This window comes from Ceratotherium simum, chromosome 8 (assembly GCF_057802395.1).
Source record: "Ceratotherium simum simum isolate JZ-2026a chromosome 8, ASM5780239v1, whole genome shotgun sequence".
Taxonomy (NCBI): Eukaryota; Metazoa; Chordata; class Mammalia; order Perissodactyla; family Rhinocerotidae; genus Ceratotherium; species Ceratotherium simum.
The window spans coordinates 6,460,857-6,473,803 of record NC_141907.1 but is presented as its reverse complement, the minus strand read 5'-3'; the positions used below and the strand labels follow the sequence as shown (position 1 = coordinate 6,473,803).

At 43.8% G+C, this 12,947-nt stretch overlaps 1 protein-coding gene across 4 annotated transcripts in view; it reads left to right on the top strand.

Annotated features, from left to right (window-relative positions):
• Positions 1-12,947, top strand: part of STK32B (serine/threonine kinase 32B) — a 349,018-nt gene that overhangs the window by 136,475 nt on the left and 199,596 nt on the right. The window contains exon 1 of one of the 4 annotated variants that reach the window (XM_087434909.1): positions 5,782-5,945. The exons of the other annotated variants lie outside the window; for them this stretch is intronic. Coding sequence (XP_087291035.1) covers positions 5,836-5,945 — 110 coding nt within the window. The 5' untranslated portion in view covers positions 5,782-5,835. Of the gene's footprint in view, positions 1-5,781; positions 5,946-12,947 lie in introns of those variants that run through there. 4 annotated transcript variants of the gene reach the window in all.

The window sequence follows — 12,947 nt, the reverse complement described above, 5'->3', positions numbered from 1 at the left end:
CCTTCTCCCTCTGACTTATTTCACTTTGCATTATACCCTCAATGTCCATCCATGTTGTCACAAATGGCTGGATTTCGTCGTTTCTTATGGCTGAGTAGTATTCCATTGTGTATATATACCACAGCTTCTTTATCCATTCGTCCCTTGATGGGCACTTAGGTTGCTTCTAAGTCTTGGCTATTGTGAATAAGGCTGCAATGAACACAGGGGTGCATGTACCTTTGCAAATTGGTGTTTTCAAGTTCTTTGGATAAATACCCAACAGTGGAATAGCTGGATCATATGGTAGTTCTATCCTTGATTTTTTGAGGAATCTCCATACTGTTTTCCATAGTGGCTGCACCAGTTTGCACTCCCACCAGCAGTGTATGAGAGTTCCCTTCTCTCCACATCCTCTCCAACACATGTTGTTTCCTGTCTTGTTAATTATAGCCATTCTGACGGGCGTCAGGTGATATCTCATTGTAGTTTTGATTTGCATTTCCCTGATAGTTAGTGATTTTGAACATCTTTTCATGTGTCTGTTGGCCATCTGTATATCTTCTTTGGAGAAATGTCTGTTCAGGTCTTTTGCCCATTTTTAATTGGGTTGGTAGTTTTTGTTGTTGAGATGCATGAGTTCTTTATATATTTTGGAGATTAAGCCCTTATCAGATGTATGGTTTGCAAATATCTTCTCCCAATTGTTAGGTTGTCTTTTCGTTTTGTTGATAGTTTCCTTTGCTGTGCAGAAGCTTTTTAGTTTGATGTAGTCCCATTTGTTTATTTTTTCTATTGTTTCTCTTGCCCGGTCAGATGTGGTGTTTGAAAAGATGTTGCTAAGACCGATGTCGAAGAGCGTACTGCCTATGTTTTCTTCTAGAACTTTCACAGTTTCAGGTCTTACATTCAAGTCTTTAATCCATTTGGAGTTAATTTTTGTGTATGGTGTAAGGTAAGGATCTACTTTCATTTTTTTGCATATGGCTATCCAGTTTTCCCAACACCATTTGTTGAAGAGACTTTCTTTTCCCCATTGTATGTTCTTGGCTCCTTTGTCAAAGATTAGCTGTCCATAGATGTGTGGGTTTATTTCTGGGCTTTCGATTCTATTCCATTGATCTGTGTGTCTGTTTTTGTGCCAGTACCATGCTGTTTTGGTTACTATAGCTTTGTAGTATATTTTGATATCAGGAGTGTGATACCTCCAGCTTTGTTCTTTTTCTCAGGATTCCTTTAGCTATTCGGGGTCTTTTGTTGTTCCATATAAATTTTAGGATTCTTTGTTCTATTTCTGTGAAAAATGTTGTTGGAACTTTGATAGGGATTGCATTGAATCTATAGATGGCTTTAGGAAGTATGGACATCTTAACTATGTTAATTCTTCCAATCCAAGAGCACGGAATATCTTTCCATTTCTTTGTGTCTTCTTCAATTTCTTTCAGAAATGTTTTATAGTTTTCGTGTACAGATCTTTCACCTCTTTGGTTAAATTTATTCCTAGGTATTTTATTCTTTTTGTTGCAATTGTAAATGGGATGGTATTCTTAATTTCTCTTTCTGCTACTTCGTTGTCAGTGTACAGAAATGCAACTGATTTTTGTATGTTGATTTTGTATCCTGCAACTTTACCATATTCGTTTATTACTTCTAAAAGTTTTCTGGTGGATTCTTTAGGGTTTTCTATATATAAAATCATGTCATCTGCAAATAGTGACAGTTTCACTTCTTCCTTTCCAATTTGGATCCCTTTTATTTCTTTCTCTTGCCTGATTGCTCTGGCTAGGACTTCCAATACTATGTTAAATAGGAGTGGTGACAGTGGGCATCCTTGTCTGGTTCCTGTTCTTAGAGGGATAGCTTTCAGTTTTTCACCATTGAGGATGATATTAGCTGTGGGTTTCTCATATATGGTCTTTATTATGTTGAGGTACTTTCCTTCTATACCCATTTTATTCAGAGTTTTTATCATAAATGGATGCTGGATCTTGTCAAATGCTTTCTCTGCATCTATTGAGATGATCATGTGATTTTTGTTCTTCATTTTATTAATGTGGTGTATTACGTTGATTGATTTGCGAATGTTAAACCATCCCTGCATCCCTGGAATAAATCCCACTTGATCATGGTGTATAATCTTTTAACGTATTGTTGTATGCGATTTGCTAGTATTTTGTTGAGGATTTTCGCATCGATGTTCATCAGTGATATTGGCCTGTAATTTTCTTTTTGTGTTGTCCTTGTCTGGTTTTGGTATCAGGGTAATGTCAGCTTCGTAGAATGAGTTAGGAGCTTCCCCCTCCTCAATTTTTGGAAGAGTTTGAGAAGGATAGGTATTAAGTCTTCTTTGAATGTTTGGTAGAATTCACCAGGGAAGCCGTCTGGTCCTGGACTTTTATTTTTGGGGAGGTTTTTGATTACTGTTTCGATCTCCTTACTGGTGATTGGTCTATTCAAATTCTCCACTTCTTCTTGATCCAGTTTTGGAAGGTTGTATGATTCTAAGATTTTATCCATTTCTTCCAGATTGTCGAATTGGTTGGCATATAGCTTTTCATAGTATTCTCTTATAATCTTTTGTATTTCTGAGGTGTCTGTTGTAACCTCTCCTCTTTCATTTCTGATTTTACTTATTTGTGCCTTCTCTCTTTTTTTCTTGGTGAGTCTAGCTAAAGGTTTGTCTATTTTGTTGATCTTTTCAAAGAACCAGCTCTTGGTTTTATTAATTTTTTCTATTGTTTTTTTGGTCTCTATTTCATTTATTTCTGCTCTGATTTTTATTATTTCCCTTCTTCTACTGATTTTGGGCTTTGTTTGTTCTTCTTTTTCCAGTTCCTTTAGGTGCATTTTTAGATTGTTTATTTGAGATTTTTCTTGTTTGTTGAGATAGGCCTGTATCGCTATAAACTTCCCTCTTAGAACCGCTTTTGCTGTATCCCATAAATTCTGGCATGTCGTATTTTCATTTTCATTTGTCTCCAGGTATTTTTTGATTTCTTCTTTGATTTCTTCGTTAACCCAGTCGTTGTTCAGTAGCATTTTGTTTAATCTCCATGTATTTGTGGCTTTTCTGATTTTCTTCCTATAGTTGATTTCTAGTTTCATACCGTTGTGGTCAGAAAAGATGCTTGGTATTATTTCAATCTTCTTAAATTTATGGAGACTTGTTTTGTGGCCTAATATGTGATCAATCTTGGAGAATGTTCCATGTGCATTTGAAAAGAACGTGTATTCTTCGGTTTTTGGATGGAATGCTCTGTATATATCTACTAGGTCCATCTGTTCTAAGGTGTCGTTTAAGGCCAATGTTTCCTTATTGATCTTCTGTTTGGATGATCTATCCGTTGGTGTAAGTGGAGTGTTAAAGTCCCCTACTATTATTGTGTTACTGTCTATTTCTGTTTTTATGTCTGTTAATAATTGCTTTATATATTTAGGTGCACCTACATTGGGTGCGTAGATATTTACAAGTGTTATATCCTCTTGTTGGATTGTTCCCTTGATCATTATGTAATGCCCTTCTTTGTCTCTTTTTACAGTTTTTGTTTTAAAGTCTATTTTGTCTGATATGAGTACTGCTACCCCAGCTTTCTTTTCATTGCCATTTGCGTGGAGTATCTTTTTCCATCCCTTCACTTTCAGTTTGTGAGTGTCTTTAGGTCTGAAGTGTGTCTCTTGTATGCAGCATATATATGGGTCTTGTTTTTTTATCCAGTCAGCCACCCTATGCCTTTTAATTGGGGCATTTAGTCCATTGACGTTTAAAGTAGCTATTGATAAGTACGTACTTACTGCCATTTTTTAACTTTTTTATTTTTTTTTCCTCAGTGTTTAAGTAGTCCTTCTCTGTTCCTTACTTCTTCTATACAGAATTGATGGTCACTTTAGTTTGACCTCTGTCTGAAAGCTGTACTTTTTAACTACCCTCCTCCCTCCTTTTATGTTTTTGATATCATATCTAACCTCTTTTTTGTGCATTTGTATCCATTACGTTCTAATCGTGGAAATAGATAATTTTTCCTATTTGTGGTCTTCTCTTTTCCCCTTAAATCAGTCCCTTTAACATTTCTTGTAACACTGGTTTCTTGGTGACAAACTCCTTTAATTTTTGCTTATCTGGGAAAATTTTGATCTCTCCTTCCATTTTGAACAATAACCTTGCCGGGTAGAGTATTCTGGGCTGTAAGTTTTTTCCTTTTAGCACTTTAAATATATCGTGCCATTCTCTTCTAGCCTGTAAGGTTTCTGCTGAGAAGTCAGCTGATAGCCTTATGGGGTTTCCTTTGTATGTAACTTGACATTCTCTTGCGGCTTTTAGGATTCTCTCTTTATCTTTAATTCTGGACATTTTGATTATGATGTGTCTTGGTGTGGGCCTCTTTGGGTTTATCTTGTTTGGGGCTCTCTGTGCCTCCTGTACCTGGATGTCTGTTTCCTTCCTTAGGTTAGGGAAGTTTTCATCTATTATTTCTTGAAATAGATTCTCTGCCCCCTTGTCTCGCTCTTCTCCTTCCGGGACACCTATAACACGGATGTTAGTGCGCTTGATGTTGTCCCAGAGGTCCCTTAGACTGTCCTCACTCTTTTTAATTCTTTTCTCTTTTACCTGTTCACCTTGGGTAATTTCTTCTAGTCTTTCTTCCAGCTCACTGATCCGTTCTTCTGTATCCTCTACTCTGCTTTTGAGTCCCTCTAATGAGTTCTTCATTTCCAGTATTGTATTCTTCATTTCTGATTGGTTCTTTTTATATCTTCCATTTCTTTGTTGACATTCTCACTGAGTTCATCTATTCTTCTCCCCAGATCAGTGAGCATCCTTAACACTCTTAGTTTGAACTCTCTGTCAGGTAGGTTGCTCATTTCTGTTTCACTTAGTTCCTTTTCTGGGGTTTTGTCCTGTTCCCTTACTTGGAATGTATTCTTTTGCCTCCTCATTTTGCCTCTTTCCCTGTGCTTGTGTCTACGTATTAGGTAGGTCAGCTATGTCTCCTGCTCTTGGATAGGTGACCTTATGTAAGTGATGGCTTAGGAGGCTTCCAGTGTGCTTCCCTCAGTTCTCAATGTTCCAGGGGTGGCCCCTATGTGGGCTACATGTGTCCTTCTATTGTGGCCTGTTAGCTCTCCCTATAGGCGCCCAGGGAGGCTGAGTTATGCTCCTGGCCAGCTGTTGTAATGCTCAGCTGCTTGTAGTTGTTGTGGGCCCTTCAGTCTCTTTATCAGGTGTGGGGAGCCCCAGCACAGTTGGCTGTAAGTTCTAATACCACATTTGTGTTGCAGTATTTCTTTTAAGTGAGTAGGCCCCCAGTGTGGCAGGTTGTTAGGCTCAGGGCCTTAGAATTGCTGTAAACCTCTAGCCTATTAGGTCTCTTGTCAGCTCTCTGAGGATTGCAGCTGGGTGGGGCTGGCCTCAGGCACAGGAGCACCCAATTGTTTCAGGCTTTGGAAGGTGGGGCAAACCTCCTATGTGGGTCTTTGAGAAGCACAAGTCTTCTGCAGCTGACAAGCCCTGCCGCCCACAGGTCCACACACACAGTCAACACAGTCCTGCCCCTTGTGAGCGCCCCGACCTCCCCAAGCGGACCCAGTCTCTCCACGGCGGGAGCCCCACACACTCCGCCACCTCCCCACACTCTCCACCCGCTCCTTGTGCACACCCTGCCCCGCTCAAGTCAGCTCAGTTGCCAGGCTGCAGAAAATCCAGTCACCAATCTATGCAGGCCCACACGTTGCCTGAGGGCTTGTTGTTAGGTGGGGCCAGTCTCTAGGGTGGGCTGCCTGCCTTGGCTGAGCTGGATTAAATCGGTGCTCTAGCGGGTGGAGCAGACCCTGGGCTAGCAGGTCTCAGGGAAAACTCCAATGGCGTCTGTGTCAGCAGGCTCACACCAGGCCACAACAATGGCCGCCGCCAATGTCCCAGTCCCTGGAGAGGTCTCACCCCTCACCGAGATGCACTCAGGGCCTATTAGGTGAGTCTCTTGTCACCAAAGCAGTGTGCACCTTTCTTTCTGGTGATTTTAGGATGCTTTCTGGAACGGGTGAGTTTGTGCGCGGGCCCTTTAAGAGCCAGTTTTAGTTTCTTTGTGAACCGGGTTTTCTGGGGGTGCTCCCCAATGCTTTAGTAGCAGGCAAAGTCAGATATTATGCCACTGGTGTCGATTGTGCTGGGTCCACAAAATGCCCACAGCGGGGGCGCTCCCGGCTCAGGGCCCCGCGCCTCCAGGGAGGCTGCGTACCTGTGAGCTGCTCCCTGCGGCCGTGAAGCTGGCGGCTTGTGAAGGCGGCGTTTTCCTCTCCGGAAGGGAGTCTCTGCCTCTTCCACCCCAGTTAGGATTGTCCGTTGTTGCAGGACTTCCTCTCATCCAGTTTTCAGTTCTGTCTCAGGGGTAATTTTTCCACGAGTAGTTGTAAATTGGCTGTGTCCACGGGAGGAGGTGAGTTCAGAGTCTGCCTACGCCACCATCTTGACTCCGCCAGGATGTTTATTATTAAAAAAACAAAGGTAACCAGCGCTGGCGAGGATGTGGAGAAAAGGGAACACTTGTACACTGTTAGTGGGAATGTAAATTGGTACAGCCATTATGGAAAACAGTATGGAGGTTCCTTAGAAAATTAAAAACAGAACTACAGTATGATCCTGTAACCCCACTTATGGGTGTTTATCCAAAGAAATTGAAATCAGGATCTTGAAGAGATATCTGCACTCCCATATTCATTGTAGCATTATTCGCAATAGTCAAGACTGGAAACAGCCTAAATTGCCACGGATGGATGAATGGATAAAGGAAGTGTAGTAAATACACATAATGAAATATTATTCAGCCTTTAAAAAGAAGGAAATCCTGTGACAACATGGTTGGACCTGGAGGACATTATGATAAGTGAAATAAGCCAGACGGAGAAAGACAAATGCTGCATGGTATCACTTATATGTGAATCTAAAAAAGCCAAACTCACAGAAACAGAAACTGAAATGGTGGTGCCAGGCCCTGGGGCCAGGGGGAAATGGAAAGGTGATGGTCAAAGGGTACAAAGTTTCAGCAATGCAAGATGAATAAGTTCTGGAGATCCACTGTACAGTATAGTGCCTATAGCTAACAGTACTGTATTGTCTACTTAAAATTTCTAAGAGGTAGATCTTATGTTAAGTGTTCTTACCCCCTCGCACACAAATAGTAATGATAAAGGGAGTGGGAGGAAACTTTGGGAGGTGATGGGTATACTTGTGGTCTTCATGATGGTGATGGTTTCATGGGTGTATACTTAACCCCAAATTCATCGAGTTGTATATATTAAATATGTACGGCTTGTTACATGTCAATCATATCTCAATAGAGATTTAAAAAAAGAAAAAACTGGCTTATATATGAACCTCAGCTTAGCACGCCCCCTACTGGCATCAGGACTTTGGTTTGAGAAGGAAATCCCATGGTGTGGAATTGTGGAAAGGGTTCAGACTTGGGCAAATGGGAAACCTGAAATGGAATCCTAGAGCTACCGGAATCAGTGTGATCCTGGGCAAGTTATTCAACCTCTCTGGCTTCAATTGCGCTTTTCTCTAAAAAGATGAAGGGATTGTTGCTGTGATGAATAAATAAAATAACTTATATACAGTGTATCCTACCGAGGACACAGGGTTTCAGCAAAAGATAGTCTCCCATCTTCCCAAGATCCCTCTTCAGATTATCTTTTATTGTTTTTTGCCCTGGACGATTCCATTACTGTAATTTTTGTTTCTGACATTCTCTCAGTCATTCGTTCATTTAATGAACAATTTTCACACTCTGTTCCCTTTGCCTGGAATGCTGATCTTTCCCCACCCGCTGCCGCCGGGCTTGCTTGACACCATCTCTTCTCTCAAAGGGCAGCCCATCACCTGTTTCCCCATCCCACCTCCTACACGTCCTCCCCACACACGTTCGCCTCTCCCTTGTCGCACTGATTGCTGTTGTGACTTACGTGGATTTGGGCCACCCCTTTGATTAGTGCTGTTTCTTGCTGTAAACTCCATGAGGACACAAACAAGCTCCTTTTGTTTTCACGATTACGTCCTCAGTGCCTAACATACTGCTGGCGTATAGTAGGTACTCAATAATTGTTCATTACAACCTAGAAGTTCTGTGTTTTCATTTCTAGTTTTTATATTGGTAGCCAAATCTTGTGGTTCTCCACCCAAAATCCTACAGATCATTCCTATCAGTTCTGTCTGCCCACCCTCCAGCTTCCTTGTTCATTACCTCCCAGGGCTACCACCTCAAGCTTCTTCAGATGGCCACCCTTGCACTCCTAGAGTCGCTCCAGCAACTTGCTACAGAGCCAGAAGTGGCCAGGAGCTTGCACACCTGTCCCAGGTGGTCCTGTAGCCAGTGACTCATGGTCCCAAGACTGTGAGAGCCCAGCTCTCTTGCACTGAGGTATGACATGCCCTCCAGAGCTCCCCGTGGGATCAGGCCGAGGCTGCACTTGCCTGTGTCACCTCCTTGCTTCCCTATCCTGCTGGTCTCCCTGGGAGAATCCTTAATGAATCACTTGCTGGTGAATCCTCATCTCAGGTCCACATCTGGAAAAACCCAACTAAGACAGGCGCATATCCAAAAGAGGAGAACCACGGGTAGAAGCATAGAACTCTAGAGTTGGATGGAGTCTTAGATGTTAGCCCGTAAGGTTCCTATAATTCATTTTGGTGGACATTCTACTTAACATGTGCTCTGTGCTGGGACTGTGATGGGCTGCAGATGGGGAAACTGAGGCCTAGAAAGGGGATGTGGGCCACAGAGCACATGAGTGGTAGTGACAGGACAAAACCCCAAGACTCCTGGTTCTTGGGCTAAATATAGTCCTTTGCTCTAGTTCTTCCTTCTTCGTGGTGGACCACTGGTGGCTGTAAGTAGGGTGGGGCTCTCGAGGCTCTTTCCTCTTTGCCTCCCTTCCTTCACTGTTCCCGAAGACAAGGCAGGGTCCAGGGTACAAGGAGACAGGGAGAAGGAGGGTTGCTTCCCATGGGCCCACCTGGACTGTGTTGTTGGTGGCTGGAGCACTGAGGGCCTCTCTGGCTGGTCACTCTCTGGCTCCATGGGTTCTTAACTGAGCTGTAATTTCAGAGGTTTGGGCTTAGAGGGGTGGAGGTGACAGTGGGGGAGCTGGTGGCAGTGATGGTTGTAGACTGTGTGTGTCTCGGGTGGCTCAAGCTGGGAAAGCCTAGGATTCTGCAGAGAACACATCTTCTGCTCTGTGCCTTGAGGAGAATCCATCCTGCCTTAGAGGAATTCTCTCCTGCATACTCTCACCATCAGAAGATATTGAGACACAAGGTTAGCTCTGGGCCCTGGGGTGAACGATGGAAGGGGCAACTCAGTCTGGCTTTAATTCAGACCACTTGGGCTGTCTTTACCTAGGTCAAAAGGAATATTCTTAGCACCAGGAGGCCCAGCGCAGTCCAGTCTATGAGAAGCAAAGACTTCCCAATTGGAGATTGGACCAAAAAGCTTTATAGTATTAAGCCAACTGATTTGTTCTGGAGTGTCCTCTGCTATTTTCTTCTCAAGTCTGATAGTGATAGAGAGCTAGTTATAGGTCCTGGTCAAATATCTTCTCATGTCATCATGCCCAGCAGAAAAACAAAAAAATCAAACAAAGACCTTACGTTCCAATGAAAGCTATGACTTCTTCTCTTGTAGTAGTTCATCAGTATCTTCCTTTTGACTCTTGACGTTTTCTCCACAGAAGGATGGCCTAGTAGTAGGGCAGGCAGTGGCTTCCCATGGGAGTGCATTTGCAGGAATAGCCCCCTTTATTCCCTTTCTGTATCCCCTGCTTTCTGCTGCTCCACCACAGAGCTGCCATACTTCTTGGAAACGATAATGTGGTCAGTAGTTTATGGTGGTTATTGCTTGGAGAGATCCCACAATTCTCCAGTCCTGAGCTAATCGCAGAGGCACGTCTCCTTGCCACACAGTGACTACCTCTCAGCGGTGGTGGCTGGTGGCCTCGTGAGGAGGAGCGCTGGCAGATGGAGGGGCTGGAGAATGGAGGCTTCGGTCATTGAAACGACTGATGGTGAGTCGTGCACACATGAGCAGAGTGGGAGCAGCTGTGGAGAGGGTATGAAAAGGCCCATCTGCAGAGCATTTCCATAAACCCAGATCTGTTTCTGCAGAAATGAGACAGCATCCGCCAGAACCATTCTGCACCCACGAGGACGGAGACACACACGAGGAGGAGCCTGAGCCGGGGCTCTGGGAGAGGACGAGGTTGGGGGCTGGGCCTGGAGAGCCTTCATCTTTGAGTTTTCATTGGCTGTCTTCTCTCCCTTCTCTTCTGCTTCCACAAATTCTTCTACTTTTTCTCCTTATTTATCTTTAAATCATTCTTCCCGCTCTGGCCAGCTACTACCCGGGCCAAAGTGCCATTGTAGACTCAACCCATTCTTGACCCAGTTGATTCCAAACTGCTTTCGATGTTTCTGGTTTTTCAGTCTTGGTGGGATCGGCAAACTATGGCTCACGGGCCAAATCTGGCATGCCTCCTGTGTTTGTAACTAAAGTTTTATTGGAACACAGCCATGCACATTTACTTTTGTATCATGTATGGCTGCTCTCTGTCTTGACATGAGTACTGCCATGTTTGGCCGCTCCATTGACCTACAGCCACCAGCACAAAAAGAAATATAAAAGCTGCTTTCTGCGTGGTGGGAACTGGCTCTTCTCCCACGGAGAGAGTTGCAAGTTGTAACATTTCAAGGCTCTTGGAGCGTCGTAACACGGGATGGACTGGCCATCTGTGCCGGGCTAGGACGATAACCAAAGAGAACAATGCACGTACACAATTACTGGGCTGGGACGTTAGCCAAGGGGCTCAGTGCACGTACGCCACTGATAACCATTTGTGCGTGGAAACACTAGATGCTTGCTCTGCAAACTCTGTAACTGCTTATATAAACTGCTGGAGACTGAGACCCGGTGAGAGTTCCACCTGTGAGAGGGACCCCTTGCCCAGGACGTGTGATTCCCACCCACCCGTGTTGATTGACAGGACTCTCCTGGCAGTGGGGCGTGGATGTTGTGAGTAATTGATTTATTGTGAAGTAATTGATCTGATGTGTTCTCTTTTCGGTCAACCTGGTGTTTCTCTTTCCGGTTGGGAGGCAGGGACCAGCCTCTTCTTCCCCTTGTCTCTCGACTTCTTAGAGAACCGACTGCCTGACACGTAGTGCACGGTGTCGCTCAGTAAACTGTTGTTAAACTGAACATATTTGATTATGATGATATTATAATAAACATAGTAGCTGCAGTCTACATTGAACACCTACTGTGTCCTAGTCTCCATGCTAGATCCCCCATCTACATTATCTTACCTAATTATCATAAAACCCCTACAAAGCGTTTATAATACCCCCATTCTACATATGAGAAAATAGTTTGGAAACTTTAAAGACCTTGTCCAAAGTTGCAAGGTTAAAAAGAAATGAATCAGGATGTGGCCCCACAACTGTCTGCTTCCAGAACACAGACCATTTCTTCTGTGCCACTACTTCTCCCAGGACAATATGTTTCATGTTGCCAACACAATGAATTTAGGTCAAATATGTGCATTTTTAGAGGCCAAGTGCTTGGTTTGGATGGAACAGCACAATTCCTAGAAGGCTTAAATTATGCATCATCGAAGCACTTCCAGTGGAAAGTTAAAATGTCAAACACACACCCACAGCTCAGCACATAGGCAATCTAGCAGCCATTTCCTTGAAAATAGCATCTTGTTACGAAGGCATAATGTCACAGGCTGAATCTCCAGCCCACGTATGCAAATGCGGGTTCTCTGTGTGCCTTTGAGGAAAGGAGTGGAGTCTGGTCCGGGCCAACGGTGTGAGGGCTGAGCACCCCCCCTTCTGTCGCTCCAGGGATGTGGCACTGAGGAGAGAGGCCTGATTCAGCTTGCAGAATGATAAAGATGAATATGGGGGTGCTCACTGGATCACTCTACGATGAGCCATTTCCTTCTTTTCAGGATGGGGAGCATCTCCTAGCTGTTCAAGTCATCTTGCCATCCTGGACCTCAGTTTTCTCATCTATTAAATGGATATAATAATTGTACCTACTTCCTTGGATTGTTGTGGAGATTAAATAAAGTAATATATGTGAAGTGCTCAGGACATTGAGGAAGCACTCAGTGAATATTAGTTATTTCTCTTCATTATCATCGTCGTCGTCATCATCATCATCACCATCATCATCATCGTCATCCCAGTGCAGTAAGTTCACTACGGGGTGAGCACTGACTTTCGAGTCAAATGCTCACACTATCATTTATTACCTGTGTGACCTTAGGCAGGTCATTCATGCTCCCTGGACCTCTGTTTCCTCAATCAATGCATATTTATCTAGTACTTTCTAAATGTCAGGTGCAGTGCTAAGCACTTTCCATATATTATGTGTCAGCTCCCAACAATACCGTGAGATAAATTACAGAGTCCCCTTTTACAGATAAGGAGACTGAGGTTCACAGAAGTTACGCAAATTGCCCAGTGTCACAGCCAGTAAGCCAGTAGCTCAAACCTGGGAGCCAAGACTTTCTGCTTCCAAAGCCTGTCCTGCTAACCACCTGGCTAAGTTACAAGGGAGGATTTCCTACCTCAGAGGGTTCTTGGGTGGTCTAAGCAAGATCTTAAATGTCACACGCTACAATATAGTGGATTACAGGGGCTACAATATAGTGGATGTTCAAACACGGATGTAGAAGTGCTTTTTATCATTAGGGTTATCAGTAGGGACAAAGCAGCTGCTGCTTCTCTCCTCCTCCTCCTCCTCCTCCTCCTCATCCTCCTCCTCATCATCATCATCCTCCTCCTCCTCATCCTCCTCCTCCTCATCATCATCCTCCTCCTCCTCATCATCCTTCTCCTCCTCCTCCTCATCATCATCATCCTCCTCCTCATCATCATCCTTCTCCTCCTCCTCCTCATCATCATCATCCTC